The sequence below is a fragment of the Rattus norvegicus genome, chromosome 7 (assembly GCF_021556685.1).
Source record: "Rattus norvegicus strain SHRSP/BbbUtx chromosome 7, alternate assembly SHRSP_T2T, whole genome shotgun sequence".
In the NCBI taxonomy this organism is placed as follows: domain Eukaryota; kingdom Metazoa; phylum Chordata; class Mammalia; order Rodentia; family Muridae; genus Rattus; species Rattus norvegicus.
Genome location: NC_141540.1, coordinates 59,653,161 through 59,673,891, shown reverse-complemented (window position 1 = coordinate 59,673,891; position 20,731 = coordinate 59,653,161). Strand labels below are relative to the sequence as shown.

The window sequence follows — 20,731 nt, the reverse complement described above, 5'->3', positions numbered from 1 at the left end:
GGGTTCTGTGGGTTTCTTAGCTAATGCTTTACAAACAAATGAGCTTTTTCATTTATTCCTAATGACTTTGGTTTATACAAAGAGATCTTAAACTGTCCCCAGAGCAATCATTTTGTGAAAATGTTATTAGAACATCTTTACAAATTTAGAAACAAAGGGGGGGCTTTCATTAACCATGGAAGTCATTGGGAATTGAGGGCCCCTGGCATATCCAGTTCTTACCGATCGTTTTTATTTTCAGTAATGAGTAAAAATGATCTTGTGAACTATACATTGATTCTTTGTCTCATGAAGGGCTATGGAAGCGAGGAACTGATGAGGTGGAAGATTTGCTAGGAGAAAAAAATCAGCATTCTTGGGCCAATCAGCTCTGCCTTATTTCTTGGAGGAGACACACAATAACATCTCCTGATGTCTTCTAATTGAGACAATCCCTCCCTGAGACTCGGGGATTTGTTCCCAAGACTGAAGATAATTTTTCATGCTTTAGATTATCTACTCAAATACTCGCGTGTTTCATTTTCTTCCTCATCAAGTTTGATACATGTACTATGTACACAGGGACGGACAGCTTGCCACAGAACTGAGAGTAGACATGCAGTCTTTTGCAAAGCAAATCCACGTGATGCTGCACTATCTGGATCTTTTACAGCTGCGGATTTCCGTGTAGAACCTCCTCACATTCTATGTAGCTTTCCTTTCAAAGGGAGCCTAGAACACTTAAGCTCTATGTCTTCAGCACATTGATCCTTGTATCTAAACTTTTATTGCTGGGTTTATTTTCAAGGTTTCTTTCCATTGTTCCGTGTGCGGCGATTTTGCTCTACGGTAGATCCTTAGATCACTGATAATTATGTCCTTTTCAGACCGAGGCCTGGTGGGGTGGGGGTGGGGAGTGGGGACATCTTCTTGGGGAATGGGAGCGGTGGAGGATGGAGTAGGGCATAGAATGGGAAACAATGGGAGGAGCGAGGCAGGGGTGGGGTGGGTGGGGGGAAGGGCATGAAGTCTGGACTGTAAAAAAGGATTAAAGAATAAAAATAAATTTTAAAAAAGGGCTGTGTTTCATGACAATGCTAGTAAGCATAATATTTTTGTTAGAAACTTAGTCTTGCTAACACCCTAACATCTTCCAGTATTTCTGAAAGATGATGGCATTCTAATCACTGCTTAAAATGTAAAATTCCAAAGGATATTAGAGGTGACATCCATGTCCAGATAAACTCTCAGAGAATTACATGTTGGTCATGCTGGCATGAAAAATCTCTCAGCAGTTAGGCTCAGGAACACACAATGGTGCACTTTTAAAAGATGCGCTGCTCGTGGAGTGATCTGCTTCACTAGTCTTGGAGTTCTGACTGAGCTGACAGAGATTAGCCACCTGAGAGGTCAGAGACAGCTTTGTACTGGAAGGCACAGAGGATCTTTCAGACCACAGATAGTAGGGATTCCAACTCTTAACTTCCTTTTGGGAGAAGCATTAACCTGTCCACAACGCTCAGTCTCTCCAGGTGTGCTCCCTATGAGAGCATCTGGCTTTCCAGATATGGACTCCTGATGAATCCGGTGTGATTAAGACACCTAGTGGAGAATGGAGAAGTGGGTTAGACACTTAGATGACACAGCTTCTCTCCAACTGAGCAGAGCATAAGCAGACAAAGCCACAGCTGTCTGAGAAGGAACTAGTTGGTAGAGGTCTTCCACAATCCAGCTAGGCAGGTTTGTATAGGTCTTCTCTTGTACCAAGCTTCTCCTGCACTTGGAGAAATGGAGTGATGTGCAGAAATCCACACAGGTAATAAAGGCAGAAAATGAAGAAACAAGAAGACACATCTAGAATCCCCTCCTAATAAAATAGATTTGACTGTTTACTTGTTAATGCAAAAATTGCCGTTGTAAGTATGTTCATTCAAGCTAAGATAAAATAAAAGGTAAGAATTTCAATAAAGACTAAAATAGTTAAAAGTACCAGCAGGGCATGGAAATGAACAGATGAGCTAAAATCCACACGCGGTTTCACCAGCAGATAGAAGCAAGCATAAGTGTCATCAAATCAATGACAGATCACTCCAAATTATTATTATAAAGGAGCAACCTCTATGAAAAAAGATTACTTAATTTTCAGAACGCTATCAAGAAGGTGAACATAAACATTGCACAAATGCATGGGCAAAAGACAGAGAAGAAAGACCAGAAAGCTGTCTGGAAGATACATGTAGGTCCAAGAAGTCTAAGAATACAAGATACAATGATTCCCAAGAAATTTACACAAGGATACATTGTAACCATTGGTGTCACTCATCTCTGAGATATCAGGGTTGAGGGGACACACACACACACACACACACACACACACACTTACACACACACACACACACACAGTTTGTAAGTAGCCCTTATCAGCCCAGAGTCCCTTCTGCTATAAAACATAGTTGATGACACAGATGTGATGCAGACAAAATTAATAATTCAGACACAGATTAAAAAAAGAATAGCTCAGAACATGCCATTCCACAAAATGCTATATTTTTTGTCCTCTGATGCCTCCTTCGAAAGTCTGTAAGATGTGGTCATGGTCAGAGCATGTTGTCATTTCTGTAGCTTAACTGATATAACCAGTACTTTTTTTCTAGATGATAAATGAAGCAGCCTTGGCTAATGGTTGTAGAATTCATGGAATTTCTCAGGAATATAATTTAATGTCTATGCTTTTTTTCCCTCTTTTTTGTACTTTTATACATGGAATTCTTTTTCTATTGGTTATTTTATTTATTTATAAGTAAATGCTATCCCCTTTCCCAGTTTCCCCTCCACAAACTCTCTATCCCATCCCCCCTCCCTGCAGCTTCTATGAGGAATTCTTAACATGTATGCTGTTTATGTAGCTGTGGAAGTGCTAAGTCATTGGGCTTTGGGCTCATCTTCTCTGATTTGTCAGGTTAAGTGATTTCTCTTGGAAAGTGAACCGTTAGCAGTGTATCTGCCATTTGATGAGATTGTGGTTTCCGTGGCAATGCTAGAGTTTTTCAGGTTTGCTCTCATAGTTCTCCATGTTGGCTAAGGTCATACAGGAGTTCACGGTTGGCTTCTCTGCACCACAGCATTTTTAGGGAAAGACGCAGCCATTTTTATAAGTGCCAATTTATTGACAATACCTGTGTGATCTTAGATTATGGCTCTCAAGAGCGCATCTTTTCTCTAAAACATACTAACACTTAACTCATTAGTGAATTTCAGTACACAGTGTGGCAAGCTGGTCATAAACAGAACTGGAAGCTATCTGTGTCACCAACTCTTGACAAGGGAAGACTCTTGTTGATAGTTTTGATGCGGGATGCAGGATGAGGAAAAGATGAAGAGTAGATGAGAATAAAGTTCAATGAGTTAGGGTTTCCATAGCTACATAACCAGCATCCTTACTAAGATATGTATAAAAGTACCAAAAATAGAGAAAAAATAAACATAGATGTTAAACTGTATTCCCTTCACAGAGAGTTGTGAAGCTCTCTGATGCTGTGGGACTGTATCTCTCTCCTCCTTTACCCCTTCCTCTGCCTTATAACAGATGAATAAATGTTTGCCTGCTAACACTGCTGAGGGAAATGGTTGCTACTCTGCATCAGGTCTTCCTGGCCACTGAGAATGAGTCTGGTTTTCTCAGACTTGCTTCTGCTTCCCATACTAGTTACAATAAAAGTTCTGGATCTTTAAAAAAACGTTGTTCCTTCATGCGACTTAGAGAGGGCAAGCTGTATAGTCTCATTCAAATTATTAATGGGAAATGGAACTAATAGACTAATGAATATTGCAAAAGAGAGATACACACTTTTCAACTTTTAAAAAAGTCTTTTGAATATTTCTCAATACAATTATTTTTAAAGAGCCCAGAAATGTGGTAGAGTGTGGAGTACCACTGTGCGAAAGTTGAGTTACAAATTTATAATTCATGAATTGCCAAGCTTGACTAAATTCATGCAAATTTTTCTCACTCTAAATTTTATTTTGGAGCCATAGCAATAGTTTGCTCTTCTTTTGTCATAACTATATAAACATAGAGGAAAAGTTCTTTGTTAGTTGTGTCTTATAGCTTATCATTAAATTTATGATCCTCTGTATTTTTAATGTTTGAAGAAATTACTTATAGATAATAATATAATAAAAAATTAAGGGTGGCTAGCTAGTTCAGTTGGTTAGAATGTAGAAATCACAACACCAAGGTCATGGATTTAATCCCCTCTACTGGCTCAATGAAAGTCTCTCCAGACTGGATAGATAGCTCAGTAGTTAAATGTACTTACTGTGATTTGACTTTGATTCAATTTCAGAAAAGCAGCTCAGCTTACACGACCTGTAATTCTAGTTCCAGGTAATCTGAAACCCTCTTCTAACCTCTCCAGGCTCTTGCACAAACTGGATCCAGTTACAGGCAGGCCCCTACACTTACACATTACTTTTCTTAATAGAATATTTTAAAGTAAAACAAATGTCTTTTATTCAAATAAACTTGTCATTCTTTATATTTGTTTTCATTCCCTGAGTGTATATATTATGAAAGCACTGTTTCTGATAGGAATTATATTAATACCATTGAAAATATAAAGGATTTTATTTTGGGTTCCATGACAATGTTTGTTTTTAGTGCATTTAGGGATTTTTATGAATATAAACAAAAGATAAATTCAAAAATTTTTGGAATAAAATACATTATTTTCTAGTCACTATTATGTTTGAAAATTATTGCTGTATACTATTATGATCTTTTAGGAGAAATACAATTGGCAAATCATATTTTTAATAGCTGGCTCTAGGAAAGCAACATTGTTCTTTATTTTCAAACCATAAAGCTTTTGATTAACAGAAAACCACCATGGGTTGCTTCTCTAGAATACCACTGAATGTTAGAGACATCGTCTACTGCACAGGAGTGTCCCTGCTGGATGAGGATGTCTGGGAATTCATCTGGATGAAATTCCACTCCACCACTGCAGTTTCTGAGAAAAAGATATTGCTGGAGGCGCTAACTTGCAGTGATGACAGGAATTTACTAAGTAGGTGAGTCCATTAAATTACCCAAGTTATTTTTGTAATGAACATATCATCGACAGTCAAACTGCTCCAGAGTTATTTTGTTTTCTTGAATATATGGTCCTGGGAAATTGGTTAACATAAAACAAAACTTTCTGAAGATAAGGAAACCTACCTATATAGTGACACAACTAAAGTAACTTGACTTGAAAGATAACACTGTTTATGACTATCTTTTTATTAAGTTTTATATGTGTGTAAGAAAATATTTCATTATAAAAACAAACATTTAGTATGAAGAATATGAGAGCAGAGTTGTGTCAACAAGTAAGATTTGTGATCTTTTCCATCCCACAGATATTCTTGGAGTTTAATTAATATTCATTCATGAAAAATGCTATGAATTTAATTTCTATTTTCTAAACAGAAATTATTCTGTAATTGCTCACTGGGAAAGTTTTAACTAATGTATTTTTGAAGAACAACACTAAATTGTAATTTTTTAAAAAAAATAAGTTTTCAGGCTAAATATTTGCCCACACTTTTATTCTCATAGGCTTCTGAATCTGTCTCTGAATTCTGAGGTGGTGTTGGATCAAGATGCAATTGATGTAATAATCCACGTAGCCAGAAATCCACATGGCCGAGACCTTGCCTGGAAGTTTTTCAGAGATAAATGGAAAATACTAAATACCAGGTAGAGAAAATAATCTATTCACATCCAAATGAAGGAATGAAAGCCAACATTTGAGTTACAGACACACGGAGGATTTGTTAGGGCTATGAACCAAATGAAAAATTTAGATGGTAAAATATTTAACAAAGATGTCTGTTGCCCTTCCTTGAAATTCACAATTTTTAACAGTTTTCTACCATCCCTCATGTAATAAAGACTGATCATCTTAATTAATGGGAAATCATGGAAAGAGTAAGATATGTTTAACCAGGCAACATTGCTTGGAAATTCATCAAAGTGCAGAAAGTCAAAGTCCTTCCATGAAACTTATACATTCTTCATATGTTATTTAAAAACCCACAAATCACATATCAATGCTATTCCAAAAGGAAATTCTACTCTTGTAGAATTGTTTTAAATACTCTTTAAATGCAAACATCATCAAACACCTAAATACGATAGTGACACAGACAAGACACATTTATCTCTTAAATCATTGTATTATTCCAGCTGCCATAGAACTAATTCCCAGGATATCTTGCTTCGTGGTGAGAATTCTTCAGCTTTAGTTTTAGAAAATATTTCATTAAACATTTAAATATATTATAATAAATGCTAATTTATGTCTCCAATAATCTCTGTGGTATTTTAAATTAAACCTATTATGGAGCATGTAAATTCTGCATGTTACTCTTCAACATAAATTTTCCAAGATAACAGACATAACATTTGGTCTTTTAAAAGCAGATATAAAACCTATTGTGTGTGTGTTTTTTACTCCTTTACCAGTTATCTTTGCATACCAAGTTCATTAGAATGAGCGTGTCACAGTTACAATAATTTCTTACCTGCATCTAGTTTACTGTCAGAAATGACTAATGTAGCTATAAGGTATGTTGACGTTGTTATGGTTTTAAGTTCATACCTTAGAATGCTAGCAAACTTAGAACTTGAGCGCCCTTGTGTTTGTAATGAGTCATGTAACTGGCAGTAAGGTGAAGCTAGGCATTCTGGTTTAAAGAATTTCAAAAAGCACAGACCAGCCATTTCATTAGTTTTATAGATCGGAGCCCAATCAAAGTCATATGTAGACATATATCTTTTTTTATTTGGTATTTTATGTATTTACATTTCAAATGTTTTCTCCTTTATATCAGTTATTTCCTCTTACCCTCAGCATGCTGATTTCGTGTCTGAGGACCTATGGCTACCATTCAAAGGAGAGAGGCTGAGAGTTTGGTCTACAAATACAGTAGAGTGTATTTTCACAGGGCGGAGTGCTACTATCGGTTCCTATTTTTCTATCAGTTCTTAACTGTCAGGGACATGGGAAGGGCTGCTGGGATACAATATTCTCACTGTATGGTTCCTTCTCCTTTTAGCTACGTGCTCTCATGGCTGCTGTTGCTTTCAGAAGTATTTCTCTAACACACCCTTTTCATCTGATGCAGGCATGCAATAGAGCAGCAATTCCCACTGGGGCCTCCTATTGGAGTACACCTAAAAGCTAAACCTATAATTTGCTTGTCTCTTCTTCCTTAGTAAGAAAGTCTTTCCTTTCTTTCCTCAGATAACCATTTACCACTTGCTCAAGCCACACAACTGAAAGTCTATACATCTTCCTTCCTTTCACTGTATAGAATAATAGATCCAAGGTCCTCTTAAATGTCTTAAATGGTTCTTGAAGGTTTCCTTGCTATTCCTACTACCACTTCTTTAGCACATCTGTTTCTTTTCCTTTTTTCCAGTAGTCTCATAGCAGTCTTTGCTCTTTCTGCCTCTGCGCACACACCCACTGCTGCATAGATGCTCATGTAAGGTTTTTCATTATCATCAGAACCTTCTAAAAGGCATTGATAAGTCTCCTCTATAAAATCCCCCATAATTCTATGCCACACTCTCATAGAAAGCTTCATGATGTATATTTTGTTTACCTCTTAACATTCTTTTCCTAGCCCAGCCTTGCAGTATATGTGTCCGCTGATGCAAATTAATTAAAATTCTCTCCCCTTACCATGTGGTTTCATACTTCTCTGCCTTGGTTTATGTCAGATTTCTGCTTGGTGTTTCTCAGGACAACACTGTACTCGGTTTAGATGCATCTCCTAAAATACAGAGTTGTTGACCCATTCTCAGTTCTGTGCATCATTTCATCAGTAGTACATCTAGTTACATTGCATGGGAATTATCCCTCTGTCTAGGCTTCAGCTGTATAAAACCAAAGGTAGAGATTATGCTTTACTCATCCCTGCCTGGGAGTTTAAATGAAAACAATTGGATCATCCAGAGAATGAAGTGGTTTGGGTGTGTGTGTGTGTGTGTGTGTGTGTGTGTGTGTGTGTGTGTGTGTGTGTATGTGTGTGTTGTTGTTGTTGTTTGATTTTGTTTTTGTGTTCCTTCGTTTGTTTTTGTGTTCCTTCGTTTGTTTTTTTCTATTATGGAGAGCCACTTTTCTGAGCATATGCCATTTCCTTCTATTATTATTGAAGTGACTGATTGCTTACCTCTCTGAGAGCATGATCATGGAGTCATAGCCAGCCCTCGACTCACTAAGTGGATCACTCAATCCTCACACTTGCTATATTCTCCTTGTCCCTGACTCCTGAACGCTCAGATTGCAAGTTTGTGCCACAGGACCTTGTAGTTTGTAATATCGCGTTTCCATCTATTTGCTTTGACTAAGGTGCCTTTTGCTCATCATGATAGTCCTCCCATTTGATTCCCTCATTTAGATGACAAAACGAAGTTCATCATCAGCTAAAGTACTACAGATCTCACAAGTTGAGGAAGTGAAAGAAAGCATTGAGTAAATATGGTTGGGCCCATGTTCTCAAAACCTCAGTCTTATTATTGGATATTTTGGTTCTAAGAGTATAAAAACTATAATAAATGTCAGTGTAGTATAGAAGTAGATTAAACCAAAAGCTTTCATGCATGGAGATACGTTGTCCATGGATAATAAGTCAAGGAACTGTGTCCATACTGTAAAAATTAAATAATATAGCAAGTAGATATAAATAGCTACATATTTTAATAACTATATGAGCAACTGATACTCACTTTGTGAACTTTGCCTTGGTTTCTGCAACTTAATTGGAATCCCAGTATTTATTATGACTAGGCAGAACTCAGAAGCTGTGTGACATGCTGGTCTGCCTGAGCTGCTCTTGCTTTTTCTTTTCATTACTTGGTAGATGATTCCCTTACAGTGATCAAGATTTCTGTGTACTAGAACATAGAGAACTGTCCCTTTCTTGGGTCTTGGCTTGCAAACAGAACAGCAATACCTTAATCTAATTCTAGGAGCCTGGAATTTTGACAAGCTCACTAAGAGCCAGACCCCTTTGAAGCACTGTGTAGCAGTCAGCTGGATCTGATAGCAGCCTGTGGCAAGAAAGGCTTCTTTGCATTCCCACTCCTGAAAAGGTGGACCAGTACTACCTTGAGAGGTGGTGATCACTGACTGCTCTGGCAAACTCGACCCTTGGGAAAGATTTCAAAAGCCATTATAAAAAGATTGCTTAAATGACTACCTCGGTAGACATTAAGACTTTTTCTTTTATTTTTGTAGGTATGGAGAAGCATTATTTATGAATTCCAAACTTATCAGTGGAGTTACAGAATTTCTTAATACAGAAGGTGAACTTAAAGAGGTAAAAAAATCTTGTTACAGTTTTTCGTATATAAACGTATAAATTACAGATTGACTTTGTTGCATTAGATATATATTAGTTCCTTTTACACCACTACTCATATGCATATCCCCCAAACACACATGTTTGAATGTACTTATATATACACACATGCATGTACACACACACATAAATTTCCTTAACCAGTAACCTGCAAAGAAATTTCTACCACATTAAGTGTTGAATGACTCTGAGCAATGCGGAAGACTGAGACAGTGTTCAAATGTAATGAATTTTATAGTGTGGGACCAGTCATTCCAGAGAGCTTCAAACTGACATCTTCTCAAGTTATTCTGTGAACTCAGTGTATATACCACCTACCAACAGCTGTGCTAATGACTACATGTGCAAAAGAGACTGTGCTTGACTCTGAGGTACACGGTAAAAAGCCACATTGCTTATGTAGACACAGTAGCCTGCTGAAGATTGTTCTGCCTATTAAATGGAATAGAAATCATAGTCGTAGGAAGGAGCACAGATGATAACACACATCAAAAGTGATAGTTTTCCTAAGCTAGATAGCTTGGCTCTATCACAAGTTAATTTTATTAATGAAAATAAGCTTGACTTTTTAGTGAACTTGTGTCCAGGTTTCAGAAAATCTCTTTTCCTTCCCCCATTTCATCCCTCAATGTGTGAGCTATCTAGGTGACTCTTTTCCCTTCACTAGCTCCTGTCTGTACTGGAGAGGTCAATCAAACAGGAAAGAAATAACAAAATACTCTCATACTTAATTATGATCATTGATTCTGCTTATCCCTCTTCTGCTTTCCACAGTACACAGCTAATCTTTAGCCCAGATAGGCTGGAACCTATGACCCACAGACGTTCTCACTGAGGGGCAATTGGTTTCAAGCACTGGACTTGGCACCCCATCCCACTGTCTAGTATTTCCCAGTTTCCTGAGAACATCTCCATACACTCTGCTTGGATTTGTCACAGGATACCATGCTGAGATAAGGCTCTGATTCTAGTGACTGGAAACTCAGTCTTTGCCCCTGCTAAGTGTGTCCTGGACCCGGAAGTTTTAGCTTTGCCATCCTGCAATGTTTTTGTTACTTTCTTAGTTTTTATGAAAGAAGCTAAAAGAAGAGAACTTTTATGTGCCCACAAGAAGCAGGAGTCATGTGTCATTTATTATTGCTTTTATTATTTCTACCTTTTAAAATGAGTGCTTTAAATATCGTGACTTGATATTTTGTGATCAAAACAAAGTGTTGATTTAGCCACACCCCACACAAGCATTGACATGAGCATTGAAATGGAGTCCCTCCCTGCTTTCTCTCACCTCTCGCCCCCCCTCTTTTCCTTATCTACCACTCACTCATATACTCATTGTTTGCCAATACAAAGGTCATAAAACTCTTGACTTCAGTTAAAATCAGTGAAAATGTTCATTGAGGTGGGGGAGGAGGAACTGGGGATAGCCACTAGAAAGTTCCAGATGTCAGGGATCCAAGAGGTTCCCAGGACCCAACAGGAAGGACTTCAGCGAAAATACCTAACAAAGGAGAGAGAGAACCTGTAGAGACCATATTCAGCAGATAGGGATGCCCCCAGTTGGGGTGGTCCATCCATTTACCTCAAAAATATTAATCTAGTATTCCTCCTGTTAAAAGAAAATGCAGGGACAGAGTGTAGAGCAGAAACTGAAGGAAAGGCCATCCAGAGACTGCCCCACCTAGGGATCAATCTCACACGCAGACACCAAACCCAGACACTATTGCTGATGCCAAGAGGTGCTTACTGACAAGAACCTGGTATAGCTGTCCCATGAGAGGCTCTGCCAGAGCAGGACCAATACTGATTCGGATGTACAGAGCCAAACATTGGACTGAGTGCGGGGCCCTGATGGGGAAGTTTGGGCAATGACTGTAGGAGCTGAAGGGATTTGCAACCTCATAGGATGAACATCAATATCAACCAACCAGAGATCCCAGAAATCCCAGGGACTAAACCACCAACCAAAGAGTACACAGGGGATACCCATGACTCCAGCTGGATATGTATTAAAGGATGGCCTTAGCTGGCATGACTGAGAGGGGAGCCCCTTTGTCCTGTGGAGACTTGATGACCCAGGATAGGGGAATGCTAGGCCACTGAGGCAGGAGTGGGTGTGTGTGGGAGGGGATAGGAGGCTTGTGGAGGGGAAACTGGGAAGAGGGGTAACATTTGAAATGTAATTAAATGAAACAACCAATTAAAAATTAAATTAAAAAAATTCACTTGAAACCCATCTGGTTTTATCCACTTCACTTACATATTTAATTTTTATCTTTTAATTAATTGCCATTCAGATTTTCCAAGCTACCCTGATCAGGAAGTTTGTGATTTTCAAAATGAGACTAACCTATGCCTTTTACTCTATTATCTTCAAAGCAGCCAACTTAGCGATCCAGGGTCTTGGTGGAATGAGCAATGAGTTGTTTTGAAATGGGCTTGCTTGCCTTCTAGTTTAGCAGTTCTGCCCAAGCCTTTCTGTACTCTCACCATCTCACCATCTTCTGCTGAAGTAGGGACTGTTATTTTTAAGTAGGAAAGGGTTTAATTTGTGTTGCCAATATCCTCTTCCTGAAGCAGAAACCATTAAGCAAGGTCAATGCCTTCCCTTTGAGGTTGCAACTTATTACTGCTAAGTTTGTAGATCCAAAGGGAATCTGCACCTCTGTGAAATATAAACCTAGTTTTAATTTTTTAAATGTTTAATTACATGATTTGTGTATGTTCATATGTGGGTATAGGCAGGCGAGTTCAGATGCACCCAAGAGGCCAGAAAGGGCTTTTTGAAGCCTTTTGAGATGGAGTCACAGGCTGTTTAATGCTGACCAGGGAAGGTTGATGGGAACCTGTCTTAGGCCACAGCAAGAAAAATATTCTCTCAATACCTGAGCCATCTCTCCAGTCCCCTGAAAAAATAATTACTGGTCTCAGATTCAGTGAGATTAAGTAGAGAAACATATTCTGTTTCAAAGTTCCTTTCCTCAAACTGTTCTAGCGCCTAAGACTGGAGTTTACTTTTAATTGCAATTTGACCGATATTCCTTCACGAGGCAATACATCCTTTCCTTAATTTTAAATTAGCAGACGCACAACCCCATGAAGCCCCAGAGACCTTTGTCATGTTCCACTCAATGTCTACTGAGCACTTTTCTCACGTGCTGGGTTCTTCTGTGAACCTAACACACAAAACTGTAGTAGAAGAATATGCCACCTCACCACTGCCCAGACTCGGTTTACTACTTCAATGGAAAGTCCTTTACCTCACAATACATCAATAATAATTCTATTCAGCTCTCAAATTATCAATATTATGTTATGTTTTGGGATTTACTTTTAAAGCATGCTATGTTGTCAGAGTCTAGGATAATAATGATACATTGGAATAAATGGAAGGATATATAAGATATTTCTCAATATCAAACAGGTTTTTAAAAGATAGATTAGTAAACACACTTAGAAATTCCATGCTAAGAAAATCACACTGCACAAGCAACCCTGCTATTTTACTAAATTTTATTTTACAAAAGTGTCTAATCTTGTTCATAATAAAAATATCAAATTAAGATCAAACCTAATGGTGGCAGAAAACCTTGCAAAGAGTCTGCGAACTAAGCGGGGTAGAATGCTAAGAGCCTTTGTTTTTGCTGAGACCACAGAGTCAAGGGATCTCTGCCAAACACCTCAGGCCCCTCAGGGACCTGCGCAAAGGATCTGAAAATGCATTTTCCATAAGCAGTGCTGAGAAACACAGACCACAAGACCAGTTTATGGCAACTATGGAAACCGCTGCAGATGTGCTCTGATGAATAAGCCCTCTTCCAATGTGTGAGTCAGCTCACGATCGCTGAGCTCACAAGGAAAGAATTTAGTGTACCTCAATCATCATTTGAGAAATGAAACTCTAGAGATCCGCCAGCTATGTCGTCTTACATGATAATCTGACTTTCTTTCAGGGTGTCCACAATAGATCATGGGTAAGCCCACGGCTTGGGTTTTCTTCATGTGTTCAGCTATGGCACAGGGAAACTTAGGGCATCTTTTCCTGAATGAAAGTTTCCAAAGGATCATTGATCATTACCTGGCATGCTCAATGAATGCCTAGAAGCAAGTGTGTGTATTTTCATTGACATGAAATATGTAACAAAATATACTATGATAACATGTTCTATAATAAATCACACAATTCAAAATTAGGTAAAACACATTTTTGTTGCAAAATGGTTATAGACTAAATCTATCTGAATCTATGTGAATGAAAATGTATCTTTGTATTAATAAATTTTAACCTGTAACCCAAATCTATCCTGCGTATGTATATGTGTATACAAGTCTTGCATATAGTATATATTTGTATAGAGCAGTATCTAAAATGTTGGAAATGTGCAAAAATGCCCTCAAATTATTCTTTCTTCATATATATAATAATTTTAGTCAAATATATTTATTTTAGGACCATAAAATAATTCCCGCTTATGCCTTAGATATTTTATGGTTGCTTTAAAATACAGTTATTTTGATGTCTGTTTTAGTTGGGGTTTCTACTGCTGTGATAAAACCATGTGACCAAAAAGTAAGTTGGAAAGGAAAGGGTTTATTTGACTTACAGTTCCACATTTCTGTTCATGGAAAGAAGTCAGGACATGAAACAGGGCAGAAACCTAGAGGCACGAGCTGATGCAGAAGCCTTGGAGGGGTGCTCCTTACTGGCTTGCTTAGCCTGCTTCCTTATAGAACCTAGGACCACCAGAGCAGAATGGAACCACCACAACCCCCATTAATCACTAATTGATAAAATGACTTACAACCAGATCTTGGGAGGTATTTTCTCAATTGAGGGTCCCTCCTTTCAGTAACTCTAGTTTGTGTGCTGATGAAAGACCAGCCAGCACAGTATCCTCTCAAGTATGTAGTTCTGTGATCTAATTTTCCTTTGCCAACGTTGCCAGATGATAAGCCTTCATAAAGCCCATCAAGTAATCAAACGATATCATCATAAACAAACCAAGTTATCCATAAACTAAAATCCAAACTAATTTGGAGAAGTAGAATTAGCCGCATTTTCAACACCTGCACACTTTGTTCTTCCTGCCTGGATCTCATCTTGAGGTCCTGAATTTCCTTCCTGGCAGAGCCTCCTTGTGGCACCCACTTTGTGAGGGATCACACTGCACACTAATTACACCACAGAGTGTCGCTTTGCTGTGAGTTGATTTTTCACGTTTGTCTGTTAGCACTGTAATTGTTGGTTGCTTGCCAGTTTCTTAAGGTATACAAAGCAAAAAGCGAAGGTGCTAGTGCTTAATCTCGAAGCAGTTCCCTTCTCAGTCTTCTCAGAATACATGAACTCTCGAAAGAAAAACATGACAAAGCACTTAAAAATTTTACTTTCAGGGCTCAAATTCTCTGACTAAATGAAACATTATTTTGTCTTTATCCTAAATAATCCAATATTTCTAAATATCCAGTGTCCTTCCTTATACAATATTTCTAAATCTAACTATCAGGTTGTTTTTTAGTTTATTAATCACTCATTTCTTATAGCACCAATGCTATGTTCTACCATTATTTTGGCAATCCCTTAACACTGAAGATTGTTTGACTTACAATATTCCTTCCTTTTAGAACATGACTAACTCTTTTCTCTATCCAAATAGGAAAATGACCCTTTAGTGTTATAGTCAGTTGTGAAGACCCTTTGCTATATGATGGATGTGACTTGTAATTAGACCTGGTCATTGAAGTCACAGCACCAACCTATTTTGAATAGATACATTTTATCCTTTTTTTGTCTGCTCTGCTCTATGTATCTTGAGTCCTGGAACTCTGGTCAGCAAAAGGACAAAGACGTTCACAGTGAAGCTGGGATCTGAAGGGATTCTCCATCACAATCACCACCTGGAAACACATCAGATTTATTAGCAAATGGGGAGAGGTCAGTTGGTCTCAGTAGAAGTTCTCATTCCACACTGGAATGGTCTCAGGTCGTTAACATCCAGGAGGAGGCTACTACAGTCCCTCCTGTAGCACACACCAATTAATTTTCATAAACACTCATACTCACACTCCCAGGAAAGCCTTTCTCCATACCTCTCGAGCCTGGCTCAACATGGGTAATGGCCTATTAGTCTTGTGAATCTGTGTCTATATCAAAATACATTTTCCCTCAAGGCCTCAGGATTTGTCTATTCTCTACAACTGCCTATTAATGAACAATTTTGAAGTAATTGAAACTGTATTGCCCACACTGATTTTTCCCCTACACATTTCAGAGTAAGTCACATCACATTGTAGACAAAATTTATTCTTTTAAATGTGGTCTTTTCTTTTTAACTAATTAAATGTGTTCATCACAAATTTACATGTGTATGGTTACTTTTATTCCTCATCATTTCTTCTCTCATTCTAACCTCTGTCTAGTTCCCCCTTTTCTACAACTTTCTTTCCCATCCCTGATGTCTTTTTTTGTCTAGTTTTGTGAGTTTAGCAAAGGCCATCTGTGTGGCTTAGCTTTGAAACTTTTCACTGGAGTTTGATAGAGTTGCTGAAGGTCGGGATGGGGGTCAGCAACTAAAGATAGCGACTGTATTCACAAATCTATCAGTAACCAGTTAGTTTAGTGGTTTGGTGAAGGGTCTATTGAGCCGCACCTCCATCCGTAACTGATAAATGGCCAATATCCTACAGGTCAGCTCTCAGTAACGGGAACTTCTGTAGGTTCGTGACAGCATATCTTACCTGGAACACGCCATTCTGCAGCATTGTCTTCTGATTCTTGCATACTTTTCACCACCTACACTGTTAGTTTTCATTTAGAACTCATTCCACATTAGTATATTTACTTTTAATCATGACTATGTTACCCATCAAGCTCAGTTAATGAGAGGGCACTTTGTTAATCAACGAAACAAAAAGATTTGTTTTTTATAGAGAAAGGGAGATTACAGGTATAGAGGCCACATGTGGAGAGATGGATAAAGAAGTCTCAAAGCCACAAATTTGAGAACAGGATTTAGGAGATACAAATGGGATAGACAGTTAAGGTACCTTAAGTTAGGAACAATGATTAAAGGTAGTCAGTGTACTATTGTTCATTCAGAATTAATCCTCATAGCTTTTCAAAGGATCCCTGTTCAGAAAATGCCAGCATCAACATGATCTATGAGGGAGAGATAGCAGTCCTAAAATATCAAAAAGTCATGTAGAAGTGAACCCGGTAGGTTAAACCTTCAAAAGTTCCTGTAAAGTAACTCAGAAAAGTGGTGTCATTATAACCAACCAACCTGGGACGTTAGCTCTACACAGTAAAGGCACTAGAAGACTAGAACACAGGACTTAGAAACATTACTTTTTAAATGTAATTCAAAGCAAGTGGAATGAGAGGGCTATTTCAAGTTTCTTCTGGGTTTCCATGCGACACTTCACCTCAGACGCATCTCAGCCATAATTCATACGAATGCATGCAGACTCACCGTGTTCCTTTTCTGTTTCCAGCTAAAGAACTTCATGAAGTCCTATGATGGGGTAGCATCTGCTTCTTTCTCACGAGCCGTGGAAACCGTGGAAGCCAATGTGCGCTGGAAAAGGCTTTATCAAGATGAGCTTTTCCAGTGGCTGGGAAAAGCCATGAGGCACTAATATCCATCAAATAGAGAATTCACCCCAGAACTGTGTAGGAGGACCTGCTTTTTGTGGGATGAGGAGGCTAGCCAGAATGTCAGTGTTAACACGAGGGAGGATTTTTTCTTTCTTTTCTTTCTTTGTTGGGGGCTATTTTTCTTGTTTCATCAACTCTACATTTGTGTTTCCACTGGATATTCCTCTGTAAAGAAACTCTTGAAAGTGACACTTGCCCTGGTTACTTCAGCTGTACATTCCCCACTGTTCGGGACCAAGTATGATAGTGGTGCATGTTGATCTTGTTGTCAGTTTGGGAAATCCTATTCAGAATATTCTGTGCATGGATATATGGTCCTGCCCGTGTTCCGGCATGCTTATTTAACATGTCCAATGTTGTATGTGAACATTTTATATGTACATCCAGAATGGGCATTATGCGAAAGCACAAAGATTACCTATGACAATCAGTGTTGCAATGACAGTTAAAAAGAAAAAACGTTAGAAGGGAATTCTCTTCTTTGCCATGGACAACAGGAGAGGTACAAGAGCTCTTATGCAATCTGTATCGATTGTTTCAGCACTCGGATTGTCTGGCAATGATTACTGTGTTGCTAACTCATTTTCTTTGAGTTAAAGCTGTGTATACACTTGCAAAGATGTATAGATAGTGTGTACATATACATTATGTACATAGGGAAGCCCTATATGTATATAGTATGTTGTACATGCACCTGTTCAAAGAATCTCTTCAGATCAAAGGAAATTTAACTTTTTGGTTCTTTTTTAAATATATATATATATATATATATATATATATATATATATATATATATATAAATGTGTGGACACACTGAAAAGGCTTCAAGAAGTTGATCTCAACATTCCTACTTTGTATCTTGCTCTCTTAAGTGCTGTTCTTCTTGTCTATGTCCTGAAGAATGATCTGTTCTATCACACGAAGCTGAATTCTAACAAAATATACATGTAAACTAACCACACTGCAAATCCTCTTAGGTCAGTGGCAATATTTTGTTGTTTTCTGTAATTATGTTGGTCAACATTTTCTACTGCATAAAGCGATTTTGGGTAAACTTAGAATGATCGCTGCTAAGAAAATGTTTATGTACAGCTTCTCTGTCTTTCTAAGTTTCGCTACTGCAGAGTTAAACTCTCTCTGTGTGTTGATCTTTGTGTGTACTCCTGTCCTCCATTAAGCGACCATACCTCAACAGGTCTATTAGTACTTAATGACCTTCTATGCCAGTTGTGCCCTCCCTTAAGACACAAAGTTGCTTTTATGCTATGTTACTGTACAAAGCCTTTGGAAATTTGCACCCCCGTTCTACCTAGGAATTTTGAAGAGTCAGTTCTATGGCTGTGTGTAACACAACTAGATTTCACTGCTTCTCTCACCCAATAGGCCTGCTCCCTGCTTCAGAATCAACATATCTTAAGTTTAACATTGTAAAATTCCTATATAATTATTATATTGAGTCAACTATTGTGTAACCCCTTTTTGGTTTTCCTGTGATGTTCAGCTTTTCCAAATGTTGCAGTTCAGAGACTGTCATTCAATGCTGGAAAAAAATTCTTTATAAAATAGAGGTCATAGAATTATTTTTGTTTGTAGAAATGAAAAGCAATTTCCCAATCCATAGACTACATAAAAACAAAATTTGATCCTGATCATGTAAGCAGTTAATGTTCATTTCTTACAGCTATAATTTTCAATACTTCCGTCAATTAAAATACATGAATTTTAAGTACTGTGTGGTACTAAAGAGTCATGGTCATGCCTAATGTGAAACCTGAGATTTAAGTCACTTACTGAAAGTGAGCAAGTTTTAAAAATATAATCTTCAAAACTAGTATACAGCCAGGAAGACCCTAAATATCTATGATAGCATTGGTGAATTCATTCATAGACTGAAACTGCCTAAAGGGGCAGACATAGGTGTCTTGTTTTGCTCCCTGAAATATTGCAAATTTTTTGAGTTGGGGGTGGTGCTTTTCATTTTGAGTGAGTGGTCGCTTCCGACTGACTTTGAGTTTGAAGGTCTTTCTTGTCTTTCTTAGTTCTCTTTCCTCCCCATTTCTAACAGTTGTCATCCTCATTCAGTGTTTTAGTGGCCTTGAACACAACTGCTTTAGCTATGATCTAAATCCTCAGTGTATAATTATGTGAAATGTTTATACCTCAGTCCTGTGGTACCAACGGCGTCGAGATGGCAGTTTTGCGCTACACATTTTTCAGTTATTGAACCTTTCCAACGTTTAAATTATGCCAGGTTTGAAGTCTCCTTTTAGTTGTTTAAATAAGTAATATTTTCAAAATAATAAAAAACAATGATATCTCTTGGAATATTCTGTAAAATGTAGCTATAAAATTATATTTTCTACTTTAGAGTTTTTACCTTTTTCTCTTGTGTGTTTTACAAATCAATTATCTACATGAAATAACAATGTTTTGAAAGTGTCCATGGTCTAGTCTCAAAATTTCCTTTATAATTATATGTATAAGAGCAAAGCTTTGTTTTAATTAGAAAATATTATTATTTTCATCTTGGGTATTATTATCTCCATGTAACTTGTAAATATAACGTTTTGCCCAATTTTTACACATTTTCTCATTAATTTCCTTATAGTCTTTGAAGTTTCAAAAATAACATGATTTCAAACCTAGAAGGCTGACATGTATAGCCTTCAAGAAGCAGATGTGCTCCTTGAAATTCACTAACATATACTTTTGCTGGGCCTTACTTTCTTTTGTTTTATGTGATTTTTAAGGTAATTGTGTAATATTGGAATTTTCTGAAACTCAGCTGGTACATGTAACTAAAATATTACAAGGTCATGAATGGTATGCCATGAATTTCTAAAATTCATTCCACGATCAGTAACTTTTACACAGGCTGATTTGATCCTTCAAAAAACCACCCTTCATTTTTGACTTCTTCTGTATCATGAAGATGAAATGAAGCTGAGGATAGCAGTCCATGTCTTTAAAAATCCGGTTATGATGTGGCCTAAATTCCTCAACATAGATTGTCTACAACTAGCATATAGCATTGCTTTTGATTTATACTTCTATCTCATTAGCTGGAGGCCTAACAAGATCAGAATATATGATTGAACACATTCATAATGAAACATTATTCTTAACATCTATATTCCAAATTTGTACGATTTCAAACTACCAAGCATGCATGTTAATCACAATTTACTTTAGTAAGCGTAAGTAGTCGACTACAGGGACACTGAATTTAATATATTGATTGCATCTCCCATGGCAGATCTGTTATTTAACATGGTTTAAATGAAGCCTTAAGACTGTGATACTTTGCTTTCCTTGCAAGACCTACTTCTGATAACATCTACAGATGGTCAGAAAACATGCAGAAGGCTGTATCATCTAGATAATTGAAAACAATGTTCAGTAAAAAGTACCAGTCTGTGGAGGCTAAGTTGTGAAAAATAATTATTTCTGTGGATCAACAGCACGATGGCGTAGATAAGTTATAATGAAGCATGTGATGCTTACTTCAAAGTCACTGCTAATTAAATATTCTCAGAATTGTCTTCTGGGAGGAGGGAGAATGTAGCTTAAATATTTTCATGAAGTATCCTGTAACTTACAGCACATACAATAATCAAGGGACAGATGATGAGAACCCAAGGCTTTTGGGACATATTTTATCAGAGATCATGGCTGAATTATCAT

The 20,731-nt window shown here is 37.6% G+C and overlaps 1 protein-coding gene across 1 annotated transcript in view; it reads left to right on the top strand.

The window, feature by feature from the left end:
• The window catches only part of Trhde (thyrotropin-releasing hormone degrading enzyme), a 404,767-nt gene extending 385,281 nt beyond the window's left edge, over positions 1 to 19,486 (top strand). The window contains 4 exon segments of the mRNA NM_001108991.2: positions 4,885 to 5,052; positions 5,582 to 5,722; positions 9,273 to 9,354; positions 16,885 to 19,486. Coding sequence (NP_001102461.1) covers positions 4,885 to 5,052; positions 5,582 to 5,722; positions 9,273 to 9,354; positions 16,885 to 17,028 — 535 coding nt within the window. The 3' untranslated portion in view covers positions 17,029 to 19,486.
• The last annotated feature ends 1,245 nt before the right edge of the window (positions 19,487 to 20,731 follow it).